Source organism: Melitaea cinxia, chromosome 25, assembly GCF_905220565.1.
Source record: "Melitaea cinxia chromosome 25, ilMelCinx1.1, whole genome shotgun sequence".
Taxonomy (NCBI): Eukaryota; Metazoa; Arthropoda; class Insecta; order Lepidoptera; family Nymphalidae; genus Melitaea; species Melitaea cinxia.
The window spans coordinates 11322804-11341730 of NC_059418.1; the positions used below are offsets into that span (position 1 = coordinate 11322804).

Genomic DNA, 18927 nt, shown 5'->3' on the forward strand with positions numbered 1-18927 from the left:
ACTGCACAAACACCCAGATCACGGCAAAAATTTGTATGTCCAATACAAGCGTTTCTCATGTGCGGGGATGGAACCCGCAACCGTTAGCGCAACAGCCACAAACCAGTGCTGTGACCGTTGCACCAACGCGTATTTTACATTAAGTAAAGTCGAATGCCGTGTGGTTACGGCATCAAAGAATATAGCCACCCCTTCTCTTCTCGTGGGTGTCGTAAGGAATTAAGGGATAACGCAGTTCCACTACCATCTTGGAACTTAAGAAGCCGACCGATGGCGGGATAATCATCCTGCTGGCTTTGAAACACACAGGCCGAAGACGGGCAGCAGCGTCTTCGGCGCGACAAAGCCAGCCCTGGTCACCACCGCCTGCCCAGCGTGGTGACTGTGGGCATCACATACGCGCAGCCCACGCCCAGAAGTGGGTGCGCGGCCACTACTGGGCGTGGGCTGTCACCGCGTGACCGCGTAGTCACCGCGCTGTCCGCGTTCGCGTCCATCAGTTGGGGGGTGAGTTATAAGTAATATATATGAGGCCGCGGCCGCTCACCCGCGGATCACAAGACCGTGTCGAGCGCGTCCAGCGAGCGCAGCAGCGCGGGGTCGCGCGCGCACCAGCGCGCCAGCTCGTCCGGCGTCACCGCGCCGTCCGCGTTCGCGTCCATGAGCTGGAGGGGGAGTTATAAGTAATATATATGGGGGGTTAGAGTTATAAGTTATATATATATATGTATATGTATATATACGAGATATATATACATATATATTGTTACGTGTTAGGGTTCGAAAGATTTGGAGAGAAAGACCTGCTGACTCTTTTCAAGACTTTATTCACTAACACTAGGTCCAACACAAAGCACTAGGTTCAATCACTAAGCACTAACGATGTCCTAAGTCGTAGCCACTGTCGTAGGTTTCGCTGGTATCACTCTTGATCACTAGTTTCCACTCTTGAAGTCGCCTCGAAGATCGCTCAAACTGAACTGAACTGACTCGCTCGCCTCGCTGCGGCTATTTATATCGGTCGAGACGAGGCCCAGACCATTCTGGAAAGTTCGCGCATGTACCCGGTTTTCGAGACTATACTTCTATATAGTTCCACAGTTGTTCCTCTAACGCCATCTAGTATTGAGTAGAGAGTTTCATGCGGTCTCTGTCTTTGCGTGGTTTCAATGGTTGCCGCTAGATGGCGCTAGTTTCTTTGTGTGTCCTTAACACTACTCCCCTCTTAGAGATGCTCGTACCGAGCATCGTTGTTACTGCCATGGTAACGCGCCAGACGGTCTATGTGTACCACTTTGAATGTCCCTCTTGGTTGCTTTTGAATCCTGTAAGTCACATCATTCAGTCGGGTAACCACTTTGTATGCACCGTCCCACTTGGTCTGCAGCTTTGGAGATTTCCCTTTCCGCTGGGTTGGGTTATGCAGCCACACCAGTGACCCTTCCTTGAAACCGCTCGTGTTCGATCTCCGGCCGTATCTGGTTTTCATGTTCTCGCTTGACTGTAACCCATTTTCCCGAACCAAGGCGTGTATATAGCGCATTTTTTCCGTTAAATCGCTGACATAGTCTTGTACGGTATTTGGTCCCTCCGGTGACCCTCCAGTCAATAGGTCTACTGGTATTCGTAATTCTCTTCCGTAATTGACATACGCCGGGGTAGCTTTTATGCTCTCATGCTCGGCGGTTCGGTACGACAGAAGGAAGAGCGGTATATACTTGTCCCAATCTTTTTGTTTGTCGTCTACCAATTTCGCCAAATGCCTCTCAAGGGTCTGGTTAAATCTCTCAACCATTCCATCAGACTGTGGATGGTACGCGGTGGTCCTCGTCTTATGCATGCCCAAAATTCTGCACACTTCCTGAAATACTTGCGATTCGAAGTTCCTGCCCTGATCGGAATGGATTTCTAGAGGCGCGCCAAAGCGACATATCACTTCTTCGACTAACTTAGAAGCGACTGTTGTAGCTTCTTGGTTTGGTATGGCGAACACTTCGGGCCATTTGGTGAAGTAGTCCATGACGACCATAAAATACTTGTTTTCCGATTCCGTTACAGGAAATGGCCCCGCTACGTCAACTGCAATTCGTTCCCACGGTGCACCGACGTTATACAACCGCAGATTCCCACGGCTCCTGGTCTGTGGTCCTTTTAGAGCAGCGCAAGTAGTACATTTGCGGGAGCAATCCGGATGTACACATCATCTCGACAATGCAACCAGTAGAATCGTTCTCGCACTTTTGTTAACGTCCTCTTGACACCTAGATGACCTCCTGATACGCCATCATGTATTTCACGGAGAACATCTGGTACTCTCGTTCTTGGGACAATTATCTGAAGGTGGAACTCTCTGCCGTTAGTCTTCTCCCATTTCCGGTAGAGTATTCCGTTTTGAAGTATCAGACTGTCCCATTAAGCCCAGTACGCCTTAGTGACAGCGCCAGTGGGTGTAACCTCATTCCAGATTGGTTTTACGTCACCCCGTTTCTTCCATGTGATAATGTGCCGAAAGTCGTCATCTCTTTCTTGAGCTTCCCTCATAGCATCACTCTCCCAGATACCCAAAGGACTTGTTCTCGTTAGCTTTAATGCTACTTCATTAGAATCCTGCTTAACACAATGTTTGCAGACTTCCGAACACTGCCTTCGTGAGAGTGCGTCGGCATTCCCATGCATCTTTTCGCTGCGGTGTTTCGTCTTGAAGTCATACTCCTGATCCCAGGCAGGGGGCGAAACCCCTTGCTTCTTCAGCTCCTCTATTTGTTCCTCGATCCTTTTCATCCTTGCTATCTGGGTCTTCTTCTGCGGACAGTTGAGCTGAAGATGGCCCCTCTCGCCGCACTTGTAGCACATGACTCCATAGCTTTTCTTCGTGGGAGCCTTCGCCTCTTTGACTTCCTCAGAAACCTCGCGGATCTTATGGGTCTGCCGTATGTCATGGCGAACAGCCTCGACCTCTAAAGCATGCGCCAATGCTTCCTTTAACGAGGTGTGGTGACGAAGCTTCACTGCAGCTCTGACCTCCAGGTCTTTGATTCCGTCGACAAATGCTTGAACAATATTCGTGTTTACCATCTTGGTGTCGGCTCTTGGATGTGCCTTTCTGACGAGTTTATCAATTTCCAACGCCCATTGTTGTAATCCTTCTCCTGGGCGTTGAACTCTGTCACGCAGTTGGGCACGGAACACGTGCTCCAGATGTCGATCCCCGTATCGGGATTCAAGTGCCTCCATCAAGTCTTGGAACCCGTTTCCTGTATGTGACAGTCCTTGCGCCACTCCGGTAGTTCCGCTAGACATCACAATTCCCATGGTTTTAAGGCGTACTACTCTCTTCTGTAGTTCAGCGAGGCCGGTTTTCACATTTTCAAGATCCAATCCTAACCCGGAAACTCGTTCTTCCACTACGTCGACATCTTTTCAAAGCTTAGTCACCGCGTCACTAACATCTTTTACAGCCCAAAGCGTTTTTTTTGGGGCTCTTTTTGTTGCTCTTGTAATTCTTGCAAAGCACCACGAATTTCAGCCTTTTGTCGCTCTTGTAATTCTTGCAATTTGAAACTTGTTTGCTCTTGTGATTCTTGCAATTTGAAACTTGTTTGCTCTTGTGATTCTCGCAAAGCACTACGAATTTCAACCCTTTGCTGCTCTTGTGATTCTTACAAAGGACGAATTTCAGCCCTTTGCAGCTCCATTAATTTAATTAAACTTCCTAATTGAAGAGCCACTTGAGAGTCTGTAGAAGTTACGGTGTCACTGGTGGGCGTGGTAAGGTGGGCGGATCCAGTGGGCGGGGCTTGAGACAAAGTGGGCGGGGCCTGAACCTGAGTAGGCGGGGCCTGAGCCCGAGTGGGCGGGGCCTGCGTCCGAGTGGGCGGGGCCTGCGTCCGAGTGGGTGGGGCTTGAATCCGAGTAGGCGGGGCCAAGGGGGCGTGGTCAGTGGGCGGGGCATGATAGGCGGGGTCAGTGGGCGGAGCTTGGTCCACGATGGGCGGAGCTTATTCCCCAGTAGGTGTGGCCTCCGCAGCTCGTTGTGCCCTTGTCCTGACGCCCTTGAAGTCCTTGAAGTCTTCTCTCGGAGTCAATGGCATCTCCAAATCTCACTTCCGACACCAGTTATATCTTAACAATATAAAACTAACTGTACCCACAATTTCAACCGCATTTTTTGGATATATCTTTTGGTTAATTTTATATTATAAGGGTTATCTGGAAGAAATGGCCAATTAGCCACAAATCCGCCCATTGTACTTCACTGTCTGTAACTATCTTTATGCTTTGTTTGTAATATATTTGTGGTGTACAATAAAGTATAAACCGTATGGAATAATGACCTTGGACAGCATTTTTTAGATATATCTTTTGGTTTATTTTGAATTATAATATAATAATAATAATACTTTATTTCAGACTAGATTTTAAGTCCATATGGGGTTAATACAACAAAACAACTAGAAACAATTATTTATTAACAATTAATTAATTTAATAGGATTATTTTGGGTATATATAGGCAGAATAATCCTAATAAATTTAGTGTTAGATCGACTTTCATTGGGTTTGGTTTCCCTCATAACCTTCCCTCACATGTTGTCTCTCACTCAGCCATAGACTGTACCAAACAGTTTTTTGGTCCTTCGAGATTACTTTCTACAAGACAACAGTCTTTCTTCGAGGATCATACAGTTTTTTGGTTCTTCGAGAATACAGCCTTGCTGCTGACAAGCTGTGGGTTTCCATCGACGTTTGGAAAATAATACAGCAACTTCAAGCAAAATACAAGCTTTCTACGAGACAACAGTCTTTCTTCGAGGATCATACAGTCATTTTGGTCCTTGGGGAATACAGCCTTGCTGCTGACAAGCTGCGCTCAGTCATTCTGAACCTGCAAGTTTTCTACAAGACAACAGTCTTACTTCGAGGATACATACAGTCGTTTTGATCCTTCGAGAAAAAATAAATATTTCTTCGAGAAATTACTCAAAAAAACAGTCAATCAAGACTATAAACTCTACGGATTCCCATCGACATTTGGAGAATCCAGATACAGCAATCCGGCTCGAAGGACCAAAAAACTGTCTGTATATGGACACAACTTTCTACATCTGATTATGTCAGGATGAGTAGTAAGTCCATCAGTCCGTCATTTAGACGCACATTTGTTGCCGCCTGAACAATTGGAAGAACAATTAAATATCATATACCGACATATACCGAATGACCTGACTTTGCCTGCCGATAAAAACGATTGTAAAGAACTTTATAAGTTAATGAAGGTCAACGGCGACATTGTTTCTTCTTATTTGATAATCGAAATCAAAATTCCTTTGGTAATTAAGGAAAATTTTGAATTGGATAGAGTAATAACCCTTCCTCAGCAGCATTATAACGTAGTATTTATCGCACCATACATTGCATTCAATTTACAAAAGGACTTACTACTCATCCTGACAGAATCAGATGTAGAAAGTTGTGTCCATATACAGACATATATATATGAGTACATAAAATGAACAAAAAACTCGAAAACGACAGAATCAAATCTACTAATTAATTTAAAGTTTTCCTATACAATTATAGTGTATATTTTAATTTCGTTATATATGTATTATTTATATGAATATTTATCAAAAAAAAAAAAAAAAAAAATAGCCACAACAGTCAGCTGTCAACTATAACAAACACTACTTTGCTTTAGGAACAGACGACCGTGTGTGTGTTAAATATATTTATCTATAAAGATAGTTTGGACGCAAATCACAAAAACTCACGTGGAAGATCCTGTCAACGTGGTCCTCAGCTGCCGCCTTATGTATGGGCGGGACGGCCGCCCGCCCCAGTAGCTCATACACCGCACGTACCACAGCTAACATCTCACTACGCGATATCCGCCCATCTCCATCCACATCGTACAGAGCGAACACCCAGGATAACTTCTCTTGACGAGATCCACGAGCAACACGGGATAAGGTATCGAGGAATTCCTGGAATTTCAGAAAATGTTTACCACCAGGCTAGCAAGGAAATCGTAATCTAGATTTTGATTTTGATTTTGATTTGTATTTAAATCCTTGTTTAATTTTTAACAGACGTCAAAGATTGGTTCTCTATTCGAGTGTATTTTTTAATGCATTATTTCATAACTTCTTCTTCTTCAAGTTAAAATGACTATCAATAGTGCCAAATGAGCACTGATGTTCATAACTTTTTACTGTATGTACCCATTTTGATGGTTCATTTTTTTTTTGAAATCTGAATGCTTGTCATCCAAATCAAATTTGAGTCAGGTTCCACGAGTGGTTTTTGATGTATTAACTGAGGTAAGGCACAGCAGGGAATATTCTGCCCAATTGGGGTCGTACCTTACAGAAGATCACAGCTAAATAATACTGTTTTCAAGCAGTGTTGAGTTCCTGTGGTGGATAAAGTGGTCAGAGCTCCTGGGGGGATTAGAGGTAGGTTCAGTAACGCGCTTGCGATGCTTCTGGTGTTGCAGACGTCTATAGGCTACGGTAATCGCTTACCTACTTACGGTGCGACAAAGTCAGCCCTGCGGTCACCAACCCGCCTGCCCAGCGTGGTGACTATGGGCAACACACATGAGTTCACGTTATTTTTGGCGTGAACTTGTGGAGGCCTATGTCCAGCAGTGGACTGTATAGGCTGTAATGATGATGATGATGATGATGATGATGATGATGAAGATGATGATGATGATGAAGATGATGATGATGATGATGATGATGATGATGAAGATGATGATGATGATGATGATGAAGATGATGATGATGATGATGATGATGATGAAGATGATGATGATGATGATGATGATGATGATGATGATGATGATGATGATGATGATGATGATCGCTTACCATCAGGTGAGCCGTACGCTTGTTTGCCGACCTAGTTACATAAAAAAATAGACTAGACTTGTCAATGTTAATTGAAGTCGGTTTTATTATATTTAAGAACGAAAGATTTCTCACCTCAAAGTTCAACTTTCCTGTCTGCTTGTGTTTGACTGTGTTGAAAACAAAGTGCGCGTATTGGGTTGCATCTGAAAAATAGGAAAGCAATATTAAGATATGGTTAAAATTAATAATTGATTAAAATTCCCTAACGGAGAAATAATAGTGTTATCGGATATTTTTTTTATCATTTTAAATCATTTATATGTATTATATGATTATCCGTCGATTTGTAGTTTATATGTTACTAGCTGACTCGGCAAACGTTGTCTTGCCGCTAAACGCTATTTAAAAATAGGGATTGGTGGTAGAAGGGTGGAAATTTAGGGTTGTATGTATTTTTCAACGCCAAAGCATAATAAAATAAAAAATAAATAATTGATCGAAAAATTAAAAAAAATATTAGGGTTGGACTACCCTAAACATTTAGGGGGATGAAAAATAGATGTTGTTCGATTCTCAGACCTACCCAATATCCACACAAAATTTCATGAGAATCGGTCAAGCCGTTTCGGAGGAGTTTAGAAAACTTTATTTGCAATCGCAGTCAAGCAATAACGCAATAAGTCCCGAGTTAACCCGATCGAGCCTTTCACCGTTCAGCGGCGAAGAGCAGCTGTCCGTATCTTTCTCGTTCGGGTACACTCGGCGGTCCTGAGCTCACCCGATTTCACCCGATCGAGCCTTTCAACTCAGAGCGTGACGGATCAGCCTAATTGCCTACGAAAAAATGTATGTGCTGTGCACCAAAAGAAGTTTTCACTTCTAAAACCGATTCCAATTAACATCGACAACATACAACCTCATAGTCGAATAATAGTCTTTTTTTATGTCACTAGGTCGGCAAACAAGCGTACGGCTCACCTGATGGTAAGCGATTACCGTAGCTTATAGACACCTGCAACACCAGAAGCATCGCAAGCGCGTTGCCGACCCAATCCCCAATCCCCCCAGGAGCTCTGGTCACCTTACTCATCAACAGGAACACAAAACTGCTTGAAAGCAGTATTATTTAGCTTGGGTCTTCTGTAAGGTCGAGGTACTACCCCAGTCGGGCTGCTCCATATTTTGAGCAGGAAATTCCTGCTGTGCCCTACCTCAGTTGAAGTAGTCGAGTAAATACGCATTATTAGATATAAGTGAAAAAGTTGTCGTACATCTCTACTGGTCGATGTAATTGAAGTCGTTTTTTTTTTTCGTTTGCGAGCAAATACAATTATGCATTAAAATGTCTAACTCAAAGCTGTTACTACGAGAAATAATAACCCCCATTCAAGTAATGTTCGAAGTTTCTTATTAATTTCAACTGAACCGCATCTGGTGCAAGACGTTATTAAAAATGGATGGATTTAAGTTTTTATTGTTCGTAATTAAAGCTATATTCGTTCGGGATTTTCAGGAATTACATTTTAAGAAACGATTCAAGCCCGTGGTTGATAGTTACTTATAATTTGATTCATTCAAAAGAATATTTCGATTTGTCAATTTCACAATAACTGTTGTTGAAGAGTAAGTTACAGTCTCTTGTCAAAGCTTACAGACACACTTTTTTACACGAATTACAAGTTTATAATAACACTGGCTTCTAATATGGCCAAGAGTTAAGTGTATATTGTAAGGTAGGCCAAGTAGGCCATAAGTGTACATATACGTTAACTAGACAATAAGTGTACATATATTATAGATAGCAAGTAAGTGTATATATAAACAGATAATAATAATAATAATAATGACAACAATAAGTAAAGTAAGGCGCAATATAATTCTATGTCTTTTTGCATGTAAGATATCAATTAAGTTTAGCATAATTTTGGTCGGTGGACTCACGTCTGCATTAGGGATACTAACATAGAATAGCTAGTTTTCTTAATTTAAGTTGCAGAAGTGTACCAAGTAAACGATCACTAACAAAAATAAAAATCGGAATAACAAAAGCACGGGCATATAAGCCTGTGGACATAACTGATGGATTCCCGTTTGGAAATTGAAACCGCTAACCGCTAGAATATTATAATGAAACAACTATTTCGGATTTTATCGCGACAAGCAAGCAATGTCACAGGAGGACAATGTATCCGAAACGTCGCGCATCTAAAAAACATAATAAGCCGTAGCCGAATGAGTGAAATTTGCGTAAACGCTAGAATATTGTTATTTACAACTGTACGATTCGATGTGACCGAAGTCTGATCGCTGTGCCAATACATCGTATAAGCTGTTATGTTTAAGAAGAAACTATTAAAATCATTTGATTCCTCAAATCAAAAGCTATGTAGCACTATTATTAATTTATAATAGTAATTGTTATAAATAATAAATAAATAAATAAATAAATAAATATCTACACAATACACACACGGTCGTCTGTTCCTAAAGTAAGCAACTTAATGCTTGTGTTATAGGTAACAGCCGACTGGTATAGCTACATATTTTTTTTCGATAAACATACTTATAAATAATACATATATAAATATATAAATAAATATTTATATTGCACCCAGACTCAGGGTGGGAATCGAACCCACAACCCTCGGAGCAGAAAGCAGGGTCACCACAAACTGCGCCAACGGGCTAGTCAAAGTAGTTATGTATTTAGTTTTTTATTTTGTATGTATTCTTTTGTTTAAATCTTGTATGTTCAAAATCTTTTGAATAGCCAGACGACTTAGTTGTCTAAAGCGCATGCTGTAACTACCTTTAAGAGGAATCATATGTATATATTTAATACCTTGGCATATAATCGATTTTAATTTTTTTAAACATGTAATTCTGGTGGTGGTTTTTACTAAATAAATACAATAACCAATAAACCTGTTCTCACCTCCTAATGGAAAGAACTGCGAGAAAATATTCTTGAACGCCTCTTCATCAACCACGCCGGTCGGACACTCCTGGAAATAAAAATCGATCGATATAAATATAAATAATCACTGAATGTTAATCTGAGGGCAAAACTCAAAATCAACTGAATCAATCAAAGTCAAGAGACCCAGGCAGAGAGAGTATTACAGGCGTCTATAAGTTGCGGTAACCATAGCAGAGGTAGACGGTAGATGGCGGAAGACGAGTAAAACATTTGTGTTTACTGGCAAACGAAAAAAACCGACTTCAATTATATCGACAAGTAATACAACGTAGGTAGACGAAAAAATGGTCAAGTAAATATGCATTATCAAAGATTATTCCAAAAGTTGTAATCAGATCTCGATGAAATTTAAATGTGACCACATGATAAGCATCGGCTTTCGATTAAATTAAAAATCATCAAAATCGGTACACCCAGTAAAAAGTTATGCGGATTTTCGAGGGTTTCCCTTGATTACTCTGGGATCCCATCATCAGATCCTGGTTTCCTTATGATGGTACTACACTTAGGATATATCCTTTCCAACAAAAAAAAATTTATCAAAACCGGTTCATAAACGACGAAGTTATCCCCGAACATACATTAACTATATATATATATATATATGTATAGGCTGTAATGATATATATATATATATATATATATATATATATATATATAATTATATATGTGTACAAAAAACGAGTGTGCTTTAGATCACACGACTGAAGTAAAACTTCTGCACAATAGGCCTGCACTGTGTCTTAGATATACGAAACGTAACTGTGCGAGAGAGAACAATCTCTCTCTCTTACACCGTTCACCTCAACCGATAACGATAACACTTTTCAAGTTTTACTTCAAAACAAATATTATTTTAAAATTGCAAAAGGTCTTTTTAATTGTACTTTTAAAGCCTACTGGCACTACGATCTTAGGAGCAATTTTAGCTTACCTGCTTGAACCCTCGGTACATCAGCTTGATCTCATGCTCTGTGAAGTGAGATGCTCTCGCCAGGGCCTCGGGAGGCTCAGGCCGGTACCTGGATCCGTGACACCAGATGTTGGAGCCCGCATCGTCAAAATCCTCGTCTGAAAGAAGTACCATTTTTTAAGTTTTTCCACATACGAAGAAATTGGTCGATTATGTTAAATTATTTTATTATTTTAAATTAATGAAAGTAGAAAAATGTTAATTGGATTAGGTCTTTTAGTGACCTAGAAATATATACTAATATTATAAAGCTGAAGGGTTTGTTTGTTTGTTTGAACGCGCTAATCTCAGCAACTACTGGTCCGATTTGAGGAAGGCTGTCTATCGAGCTAGGCTATAGGCTATATATCATAACGCTATGGCGAATAGGAGCGGAGCACCAATGAAGAATGTTTCAAAATTGGGTTTGTTTTTCCTTTTTGAGAGCTTCCGCTGCGTGCCCTGCGTAAACAGTAAAAGTTTTGCAAAAATTATGTATAACAGAATTGTTGTAGGCAGAAGCTAGTTATAGATATACATATGTACTAAAAAGCGACTTTTTAACAGACTTAAAAAAGGATGTTCTCAAATCGACGATACGATTTTACACGCTTTTTATTAGCTTCACCTGTATATTTGTATGTTTGTTACCGACTCTCAGATTTAATTTAAACTTAGCAGAGTTATCGAGGATCGACGACAATACACTAATTCGATAAGATTATTCCTTTTTAGTTTACTTTATTTAGAAGATAAATTGTACTGTGTGGCTACGGTACTAAAGAATTTAGCCACCCCCTCTCTTCCCGTGGGTGTCGTAAGAGGCGACTAAGGGATAACACAGTTCCGCTACCACCTTGGAACTTATAAAGCCGACCGATGGCGGGATAACCATCCAACTGCTGGCTTTGCAATACACAGGTCGAAGACGGGCAGCAGCGTCTTCGGTGCGACAAAGCCAGCCCTGCGGTCACCAACCCGTCTGCCCAGCGTGGTGAATATGGGCAAAACACATGAGTTCACGCTATTTTTAGCGTAAACTTGTGGAGGCCTATGTCCAGCAGTGGACTGTGATAGGTTGTAATGAGAAGATAAATTACAGCTATGATGTAATGTAATGTCGATGTAGGCAGGAGTAGGAGGCATCCCGTGGCGCCCCATATGAGGGCACTGCTGGTTTTTAGTGGATAGTCCGGTATTACACCTCACGCCGGGAGCCCCACACCCCCGTCGGCTACGGTTGACGGGGTTAGTGTGTAAATGCATTATCCAGCGATAAAAAAAAGGAGTAGGGAGGCAGTGTGTTTGTTTTGTACACAATGTTTATGGAAGCTCGCTAAAAATACGACCAAGTGGCACTCAAAGTGACATCGAGCTTAAGCGTTAAGCTGAAGCGTTATTAAAAAGTAATTTCGTAAATATAGATGGCGTTACTTGTCTTTATGAGTTTTTGTATGACTGTTGGTAATTTTATACGACTAGGTCGGCAAGCAAGCGTTCGGCCCAGCTAATGGTACGCGGTTACGCTAGTATACCCCTGCAACCTACGTCTGACCATTCCCAGGAGCTAAGGCTATCGTAATCGTTACAGGAACATTGCACTACTTGAAAGCAGTATTATTTAGCTGTGATCTTCTGTAAGGTCCAGGTACTTCCCCAATCGGGCTGCTCTAGATTTTGAGCAGGAAATATCCTGATGTGTCTTATCTCAATAAAAGACAGCCAGTGTGGTAGAATATCTTTATATATATATTTCTTGTGTGCGTGTGTATGTCAATGAACTCTTCCTAGACGGCTGGACCGATTTTGATGAAATTTTTCGTGTGAGTTCAAGGGGATTCGAGGATGGTTTAGATTCACAATTTGGTCCACTGGAAAATGTTTATTTAACTAATTTTTCATTTATAAGTAGTTGTTAATTTTGGAATGTTTTACATTGGATCCGGTAGACTGGGCTACCATCGCAGCATCAAATATTAAATATTATTCTATTTTAATTTCAGTTTGTCCCGACAGTTGGTGCTGCGATCAAATTGAGAAAAATATTTGAAATTTTGTGTTATGGCAAAACAACGTTTGCGGGGAAGCTAGTAATAAATAAATTGTTTTAATATTATTTTTATTAATACTCGTTAAGTTTACAACTTGCACCACTAACGTATCTTGCAACGAAGCGTTATTGTATCTCAGTCACAGACGCTAATTGTAGGAAACTGCGATTGCTTTTGTTTCCTATTTTTTAACCGACTTCGAAAAATGGGGAAGGTTACTCAATTTGACCGTATACGTATACATATAGATATTATTGTATGTTCGGGGATAACTTAGTCGTTTATGAACCGATTTTGATTATTCTTTTTTTATTGGAAAGGAGATATCGTAAGTGTATGATAATGAAACCGGGATCTGATGATGGAATCCCAGAGAAATCGAGGAAAACCCTCGTAAATCGTGGTGACGACTAGTGCGTTTGTTAATTTTTTTCGTCTATTTACGTTGTATTACTTGTCGATGTAATTGAAGTCGGTTTTTTTCGTTTGCGAGCAAACGAAAAAAACCGACAAAACACAATTATTATTAATACTCGTTTAGTTTGCAACTTGCACCGCACACGTATCTTGCAGCGACATGTTACAGTATCTCAGTCACAGACGCTAATTGCAGGAAACTACGATCGCTTTTGTTTCCTTTTTGTATACCTTTATTTTTATTTTTAATGACGGTTATATATCTATATAAATTTAAAAGGATCGGATCGTTAAAATGTTACGCGCTTACATTGCAAGTTACGCTTCAGCCTGTAATATCCCACTACTGGGCATAGGCCTCTTTCCCCATGTAGGGGAAGGTTCAGAGCCTTATCCACGCTGTGACAATGTGGGTTGGCGGATATATTCCCTACTATAAGTAACGATCGCTATCAGGTGTAGATACGATAGCAACCGGGACCGACGGCTTAACGTGCTCTCCGAGGCACGGTGGGGAGACCCACAAGGGCTGCACAAACACGTGTTGTGTACGGCCAATACAAATGTTTATCATGTGCGGGGATCGAACCCGCAACCGCCAGCGCAACAGGTACAATCAAACTACGACGACTACGGAGGTATTTCGACCTTGTAAGGTCGAGGTTCTTCAGAGGAGGTAAGATCACAGCTAAATAATACTGCTTTCAAACAGTGTTGTGTTCCTGTTGGTGAGTAAGGTGACCAGAGCTCCTGGGGTAAATTAGGTAATTATTTAAATTCCAAAAATACAGTCGAATTGTGAACCTAGAGGTTAGGTTTTTTTTATGAAGTTAGTCAAATATAAAAAATTAAATGTAGTACTTAGTAATCATGAAATGTCTACATCGATACAATGTTGAAGTGAAGTTGAAGGTCAGCACTCAACATCCATGCCGATAACTATTCCACTGCGCCGAATCATCGTAAAAACCATCAATACGAAATTACACACGTTTGTACAAAATGATGTCACGAATTCACGAAAATTGCTTTAAACGCGTCACACTCATTCACAATGTACGCCACGACCTGTACGTGACAAGAAATTGAATGTGTGTCCCATTTCAAGCACGCATTGTTCTGATTATTTTACGCCAGTTGGGACTTTTTATTGCGTTACAATTATTGTTTAACAATACAATACTGCGATAGGCTGAAATGATGATGATGATGTACTGTGTGGCTACGGTACTAAAGAATATAGCCACCCCCTCTCTTCCCGTGGGTGTCATAAAAGGCGACTAAGGGATAACACAGTTCCAATAACACCTTGGAACTTAAAAAGCCGACCGGTGGCGGGACAACCATCCAACTGCTGGCTTTTAAATACACAGGCCGAAGATGGGCAGCAGCGTCTTCGGTGCGACAAAGTACTGCGGTCACCAACCCGCCTGCCCAGCGTGGTGACTATGGACTTCAATCTTTCAAATCTTTCAAAATTGCCAATTATGTCTAATTGAATCGTCTCGAATTCAGTCGTCTCTTAGCATTGTCGCTAAACACACGCTTGTTCGTTTGAATAGTTATTTCAGTGTTTCTCAAACTTTTCACGATGTTTTCCTGCTCGAGTTGCGGTCTTCAACACTCTGACGGTCCAGTGTGCAGTTTGTGTAAAAATCGGTACGACTTCGGTTGTGCTGGAGTTACTGAGGCCGGGTTTCGGAAGCTTGGTGACAGAAGGAATAACTGGCGCTGTCTGAAGTGCAAGGCGGGCCCATCACTTTCGCCGACTCCTAACTCACCAGCGGTTAGTCAGATGGACAATATACTTGAACAACTAAACTATATTAATCTGCAGTTGGCTCCATTGGCATCCCTGATGGAAGACATCAAATCCATCAAATCTGATGTCAACAGTCTGAAGTCATCGCTAGAAATGGCACATGAGTCAATAAATCAATTTTCGAGCACTATAAAGTCCTTGGAATCGAGGGTAGCTAAAGCTGAGGAGATGGTGAATGATGTGCCGAGGCTGCGGGAGGAATTAATCAAGTTAAACCAAGAACTTGACGTTAGGGATCAGTGGGCTAGATCCAATAATGTTGAAATCAGGGGAATACCACAAAAAAATAATGAAGATCTCTATGATTTAACTCAGAGAATTGGTAATAAGTGTAATTTTCCTATAAAAAAAGAAGACATCAATTATATTGCCAGAGTGCCCACTCGTGTACCGAATGTTGAGAAACCAATAATTGTTTCTTTTAACAACCGATATATTAAGGAAAATTTTGTTTCGTCTTCGCGCAAGACTCGGCTGTCGGTGTCGGACTTGGGCTTTGCATCTACTGGATATTGTTACGTGAATGACCACCTAACCCAACGGAACAAGGTTTTGCTGAGTAAAGCCAAATCTCTGGCAAAGAATAATAATTTCAAATACATATGGGTTAAGCACTCAAAAATTATGGCTAGGAAGTCTGATACTTCTCCAATATTTTTTATAAGGTGCGAGAAGGATCTTGTCAGAATAATTTGAATATCAGTTCGACCTCTTCGTTATTATACTTAAATCTTTTATTTTTATATGAAGCATTGTTACAAGGTTTGAGAGCCGTCACCGTTTATTTGTTATCGTTTAATATTATTTATAAATACAATTGTGTTGCAGAGTTCAAGCAAATATCATACGTGAGTATGCAGCCTTTGACGCAAAGTTCACCTGTATGGGTACGTTTATACATTATCGTAGTGCCCAATTTAGTTTGCGCGCTACTTAACTTAAGTTTAATTTCGCCTGTCAATGACCTCGACTACTCAAGACCCATTATTAACTATTTCAAATCTACCCGACTGTTTAATGGTGTTATTATTTGTTATTTTAATATAAAATTGGTTCGAATTGATACTAATATAATTCTAAATGCCTATCCCTCCAAGTACTATACGCGTAACGGTATATTATTATTACCATTATTACAAAATATATATTATATACTTTTATATTTTACAGATGTGTATTCTTTGTTATTAAATGTGAGTACCCGTCCCTCCGGGGATTATCTGCCTGACAGTGTATTTATATTGTTATATATACATACCTATATATATGTAATAATGAAGTTATACTTCATTTTGTTATGTGGGAGAGTGAGTGATTGTTGCACTCCTACGTCAACTGGTCTTGTGGTTGTCTATAGTGATAATTGGTACCTCATATTATTATTATTTTACCCTTTTGATAATCCTATTATTTGCGGTTTTGCTCAGATCGTTGATTCTATTTATATGTATTTATGTATGTGCGTGTATATGTATATAAGTTTTTACACGTATATGTATGCGTATGTATGTATGCGTATGTATGTATGTGTGTGCATGTTTGTGTATGTGTGTGTGGGTATATATGGATATATATGTGTGTATATGTGTATCATGATTACTGATGGCTTCGTACGACCTTAAAGTGTATTACCAAAATGCTCGAGGACTACGCACCAAGACTCACGCGTTCAAACGGGGTGTGCTCCTGTCCTCTTACGATATTATCTCACTAACGGAAACCTGGCTTCCGGATGGTCTAGGTGATAATGAATTATTCGATGATAGGTATATTGTCTGGCGGCGTGATAGGAATTATCAATCAACACAGTTGAGGTACGGAGGTGGAGTATTGCTAGCTACTCACCGTCGGTTAACCGCAGTGGGACGCCCAGAATGGCACTCCTCTGCTGAAGACATCTGGGTTACAATCACAACGAAAAAAACTATACGGGGATCACACTCAATTAAAATTCACATCTGCACTCTATACTTATGTAAGGAAAATTTAGGTAATTCTTTCAATACACAATTGCAAAACTTCTCAGAGAAGCTGTCGCTCATTGTTAGTTCATGTCCGAACGACTTATTTCTAATTTTGGGTGACTTTAACTTAAGCAACATCAACTGGAATGGTGAGATTAACTGTTTGCAGCCTAATGGGATCGTTGGCGAATCGCAGGTATTATTTTTCGATACTCTAGCAGAGTGCAACCTTAATCAGTTTAACTTAAATAGAAATATTAACAATAGAATACTTGATTATGTTTTGTGTAACGAATACGTGTGTGTATCGGCATGTGACGATCCTCTGGTACCAGAGGACCCTCACCATAAGTCGTTAGATCTAACTTTGACCTGTGCTCTGGATGACTCACTTGGAACTAATCGCAGACTTAAATATTTTTATGACAAAGCAAATTACGAGGCCATTTCTTCCTCACTAAATAAAGTGAACTGGGTGATGGACCTGAACAATAGCCCTTTGGACAATGCCGTTGATATATTTTACCACCACTTATACAATATTAGGGATAAACATGTCCCTCATAAAATAATAAGTTCTTCATCATTTCCACCGTGGTATAGCTGTTCACTTAAGAAACTACTGAAAGAAAAATATAAATATAATAAAAGATATCAAGTTTATGGTAATATGGCTGACCTCGACACTTTTCGACTTCTTCGAACTAGGGCTAAACGTCTGGAACAGGAGTGCTACAATAATTACATAAAACGCACGGAAGATGCGATAGTTAGGCAACCAAAAAAGTTTTGGTCGTTTGTAAAATCCAACAATAAGGGTTCTAACTCCCTTCCGTCTAAATTATTCTATGAGGGACAGTCTGCGGATACTGGACAAGGTGTTTGTGATCTTTTTGCTTCATTTTTCCAATCCACTTTTCTTTCTCCATTGTCACATAGGAACAACTTAAATTATCCACCTTTAAACCCAAATAACGTCTCTGTTTGTATTAGTAATATAGAAATCAGTATAGATTCAATTAAGAAATTATTAAAGGCATTGGACTTAACCAAGGGTTCAGGACCAGACCAGATTGTACCCATCTTTGCCGTCAAATGTGCTGAATCAATTTCCGTGCCTTTATCTATTATATTCAAGCGCTCAATCTCGGAGGGACTCGTACCTCGTATTTGGAAATCCGCATTTATTTCCCCGATACATAAAAGTGGTAGTAAAAATGATGTCAAGAATTACAGACCTATATCTAAATTATGCCTCTTCGCTAAAGTGTTTGAACGCATAGTGTATTCTCAAGTTTATCAATCATTATCATCATTCTTTATTCCAGAACAGCATGGATTTTTAGCGATGCGTTCTACTTCGTCTAATCTTTTATCTTTCACAGATTTTGTTACAACTGGCATGGATTCTGGGGGTCAAGTTGACGCAATTTTTACGGATTTTAGCAAAGCTTTTGATTGCATTGATCATCAAATATTGCTACAAAAACTTCTCTTTGCTGGAATTCATGGTAATTTATACCGATGGTTTACCTCCTACATCGAAAAGAGATCGCAAGCAGTAGTAGTGAACGGATTCTCATCAAACTGGAATAATGTCCCTTCTGGAGTTCCCCAGGGGTCATTGCTTGGGCCCTTGCTTTTTAATATTTTTATAAACGATGTAGCCTCCTGTTTCCAACACTCTAACTTCCTTCTGTACGCCGATGACATGAAAATATTTAAAAATATCGATTCACCAAGCGATTCTAAGCTATTACAGGAGGATTTGGAACGTTTCGAGCAATATTGCCTTCGTAATAACTTACAGCTAAACATTCAGAAATGTTACTGTATGACTTTCACTCGTAAATTTAAATTCCTGAAAACTCTATATAAATTTACA

The 18927-nt window shown here is 40.3% G+C and overlaps 2 protein-coding genes across 2 annotated transcripts; one reads left to right on the forward strand and one right to left on the reverse strand.

The window, feature by feature from the left end:
- Positions 1–554: 554 nt before the first annotated feature.
- Positions 555–10806, reverse strand: LOC123666238 (Kv channel-interacting protein 4-like). Its single transcript, XM_045600416.1, has 5 exons — positions 10771–10806; positions 9792–9861; positions 6989–7059; positions 5771–5983; positions 555–665 (listed from the first exon to the last, which is right to left on the reverse strand). The coding sequence occupies exons 1-5, from the start codon at positions 10789–10791 to the stop codon at positions 555–557; spliced, it is 486 nt and encodes a 161-aa protein (XP_045456372.1). The 5' UTR covers positions 10792–10806.
- Positions 10807–14847: 4041 nt separating this feature from the next.
- LOC123666117 lies at positions 14848–15774 on the forward strand. Its single transcript, XM_045600324.1, has one exon. The coding sequence runs from the start codon at positions 14848–14850 to the stop codon at positions 15772–15774; it is 927 nt and encodes a 308-aa protein (XP_045456280.1).
- Positions 15775–18927: the final 3153 nt, after the last annotated feature.

What these genes read in the sequence shown, in the direction of transcription:
- LOC123666117 (XM_045600324.1), top strand. Translation starts at nt 14,848, where the DNA reads ATGTTTTCCTGCTCGAGTTGCGGTCTTCAACACTCTGACGGTCCAGTG.
- LOC123666238 (XM_045600416.1), bottom strand. Translation starts at nt 10,791, where the DNA reads ATGTACCGAGGGTTCAAGCAG. An exon ending in CAGGAAAGTTGAACTTTGAG is followed by an intron (nt 5,984 to 6,988) that starts GTGAGAAATCTT and finishes CTGAAATTCCAG; the next exon opens with GAATTCCTCGATACCTTATC. An exon ending in ACGTTGACAGGATCTTCCAC is followed by an intron (nt 666 to 5,770) that starts GTGAGTTTTTGT and finishes CTCCCCCTCCAG; the next exon opens with CTCATGGACGCGAACGCGGA.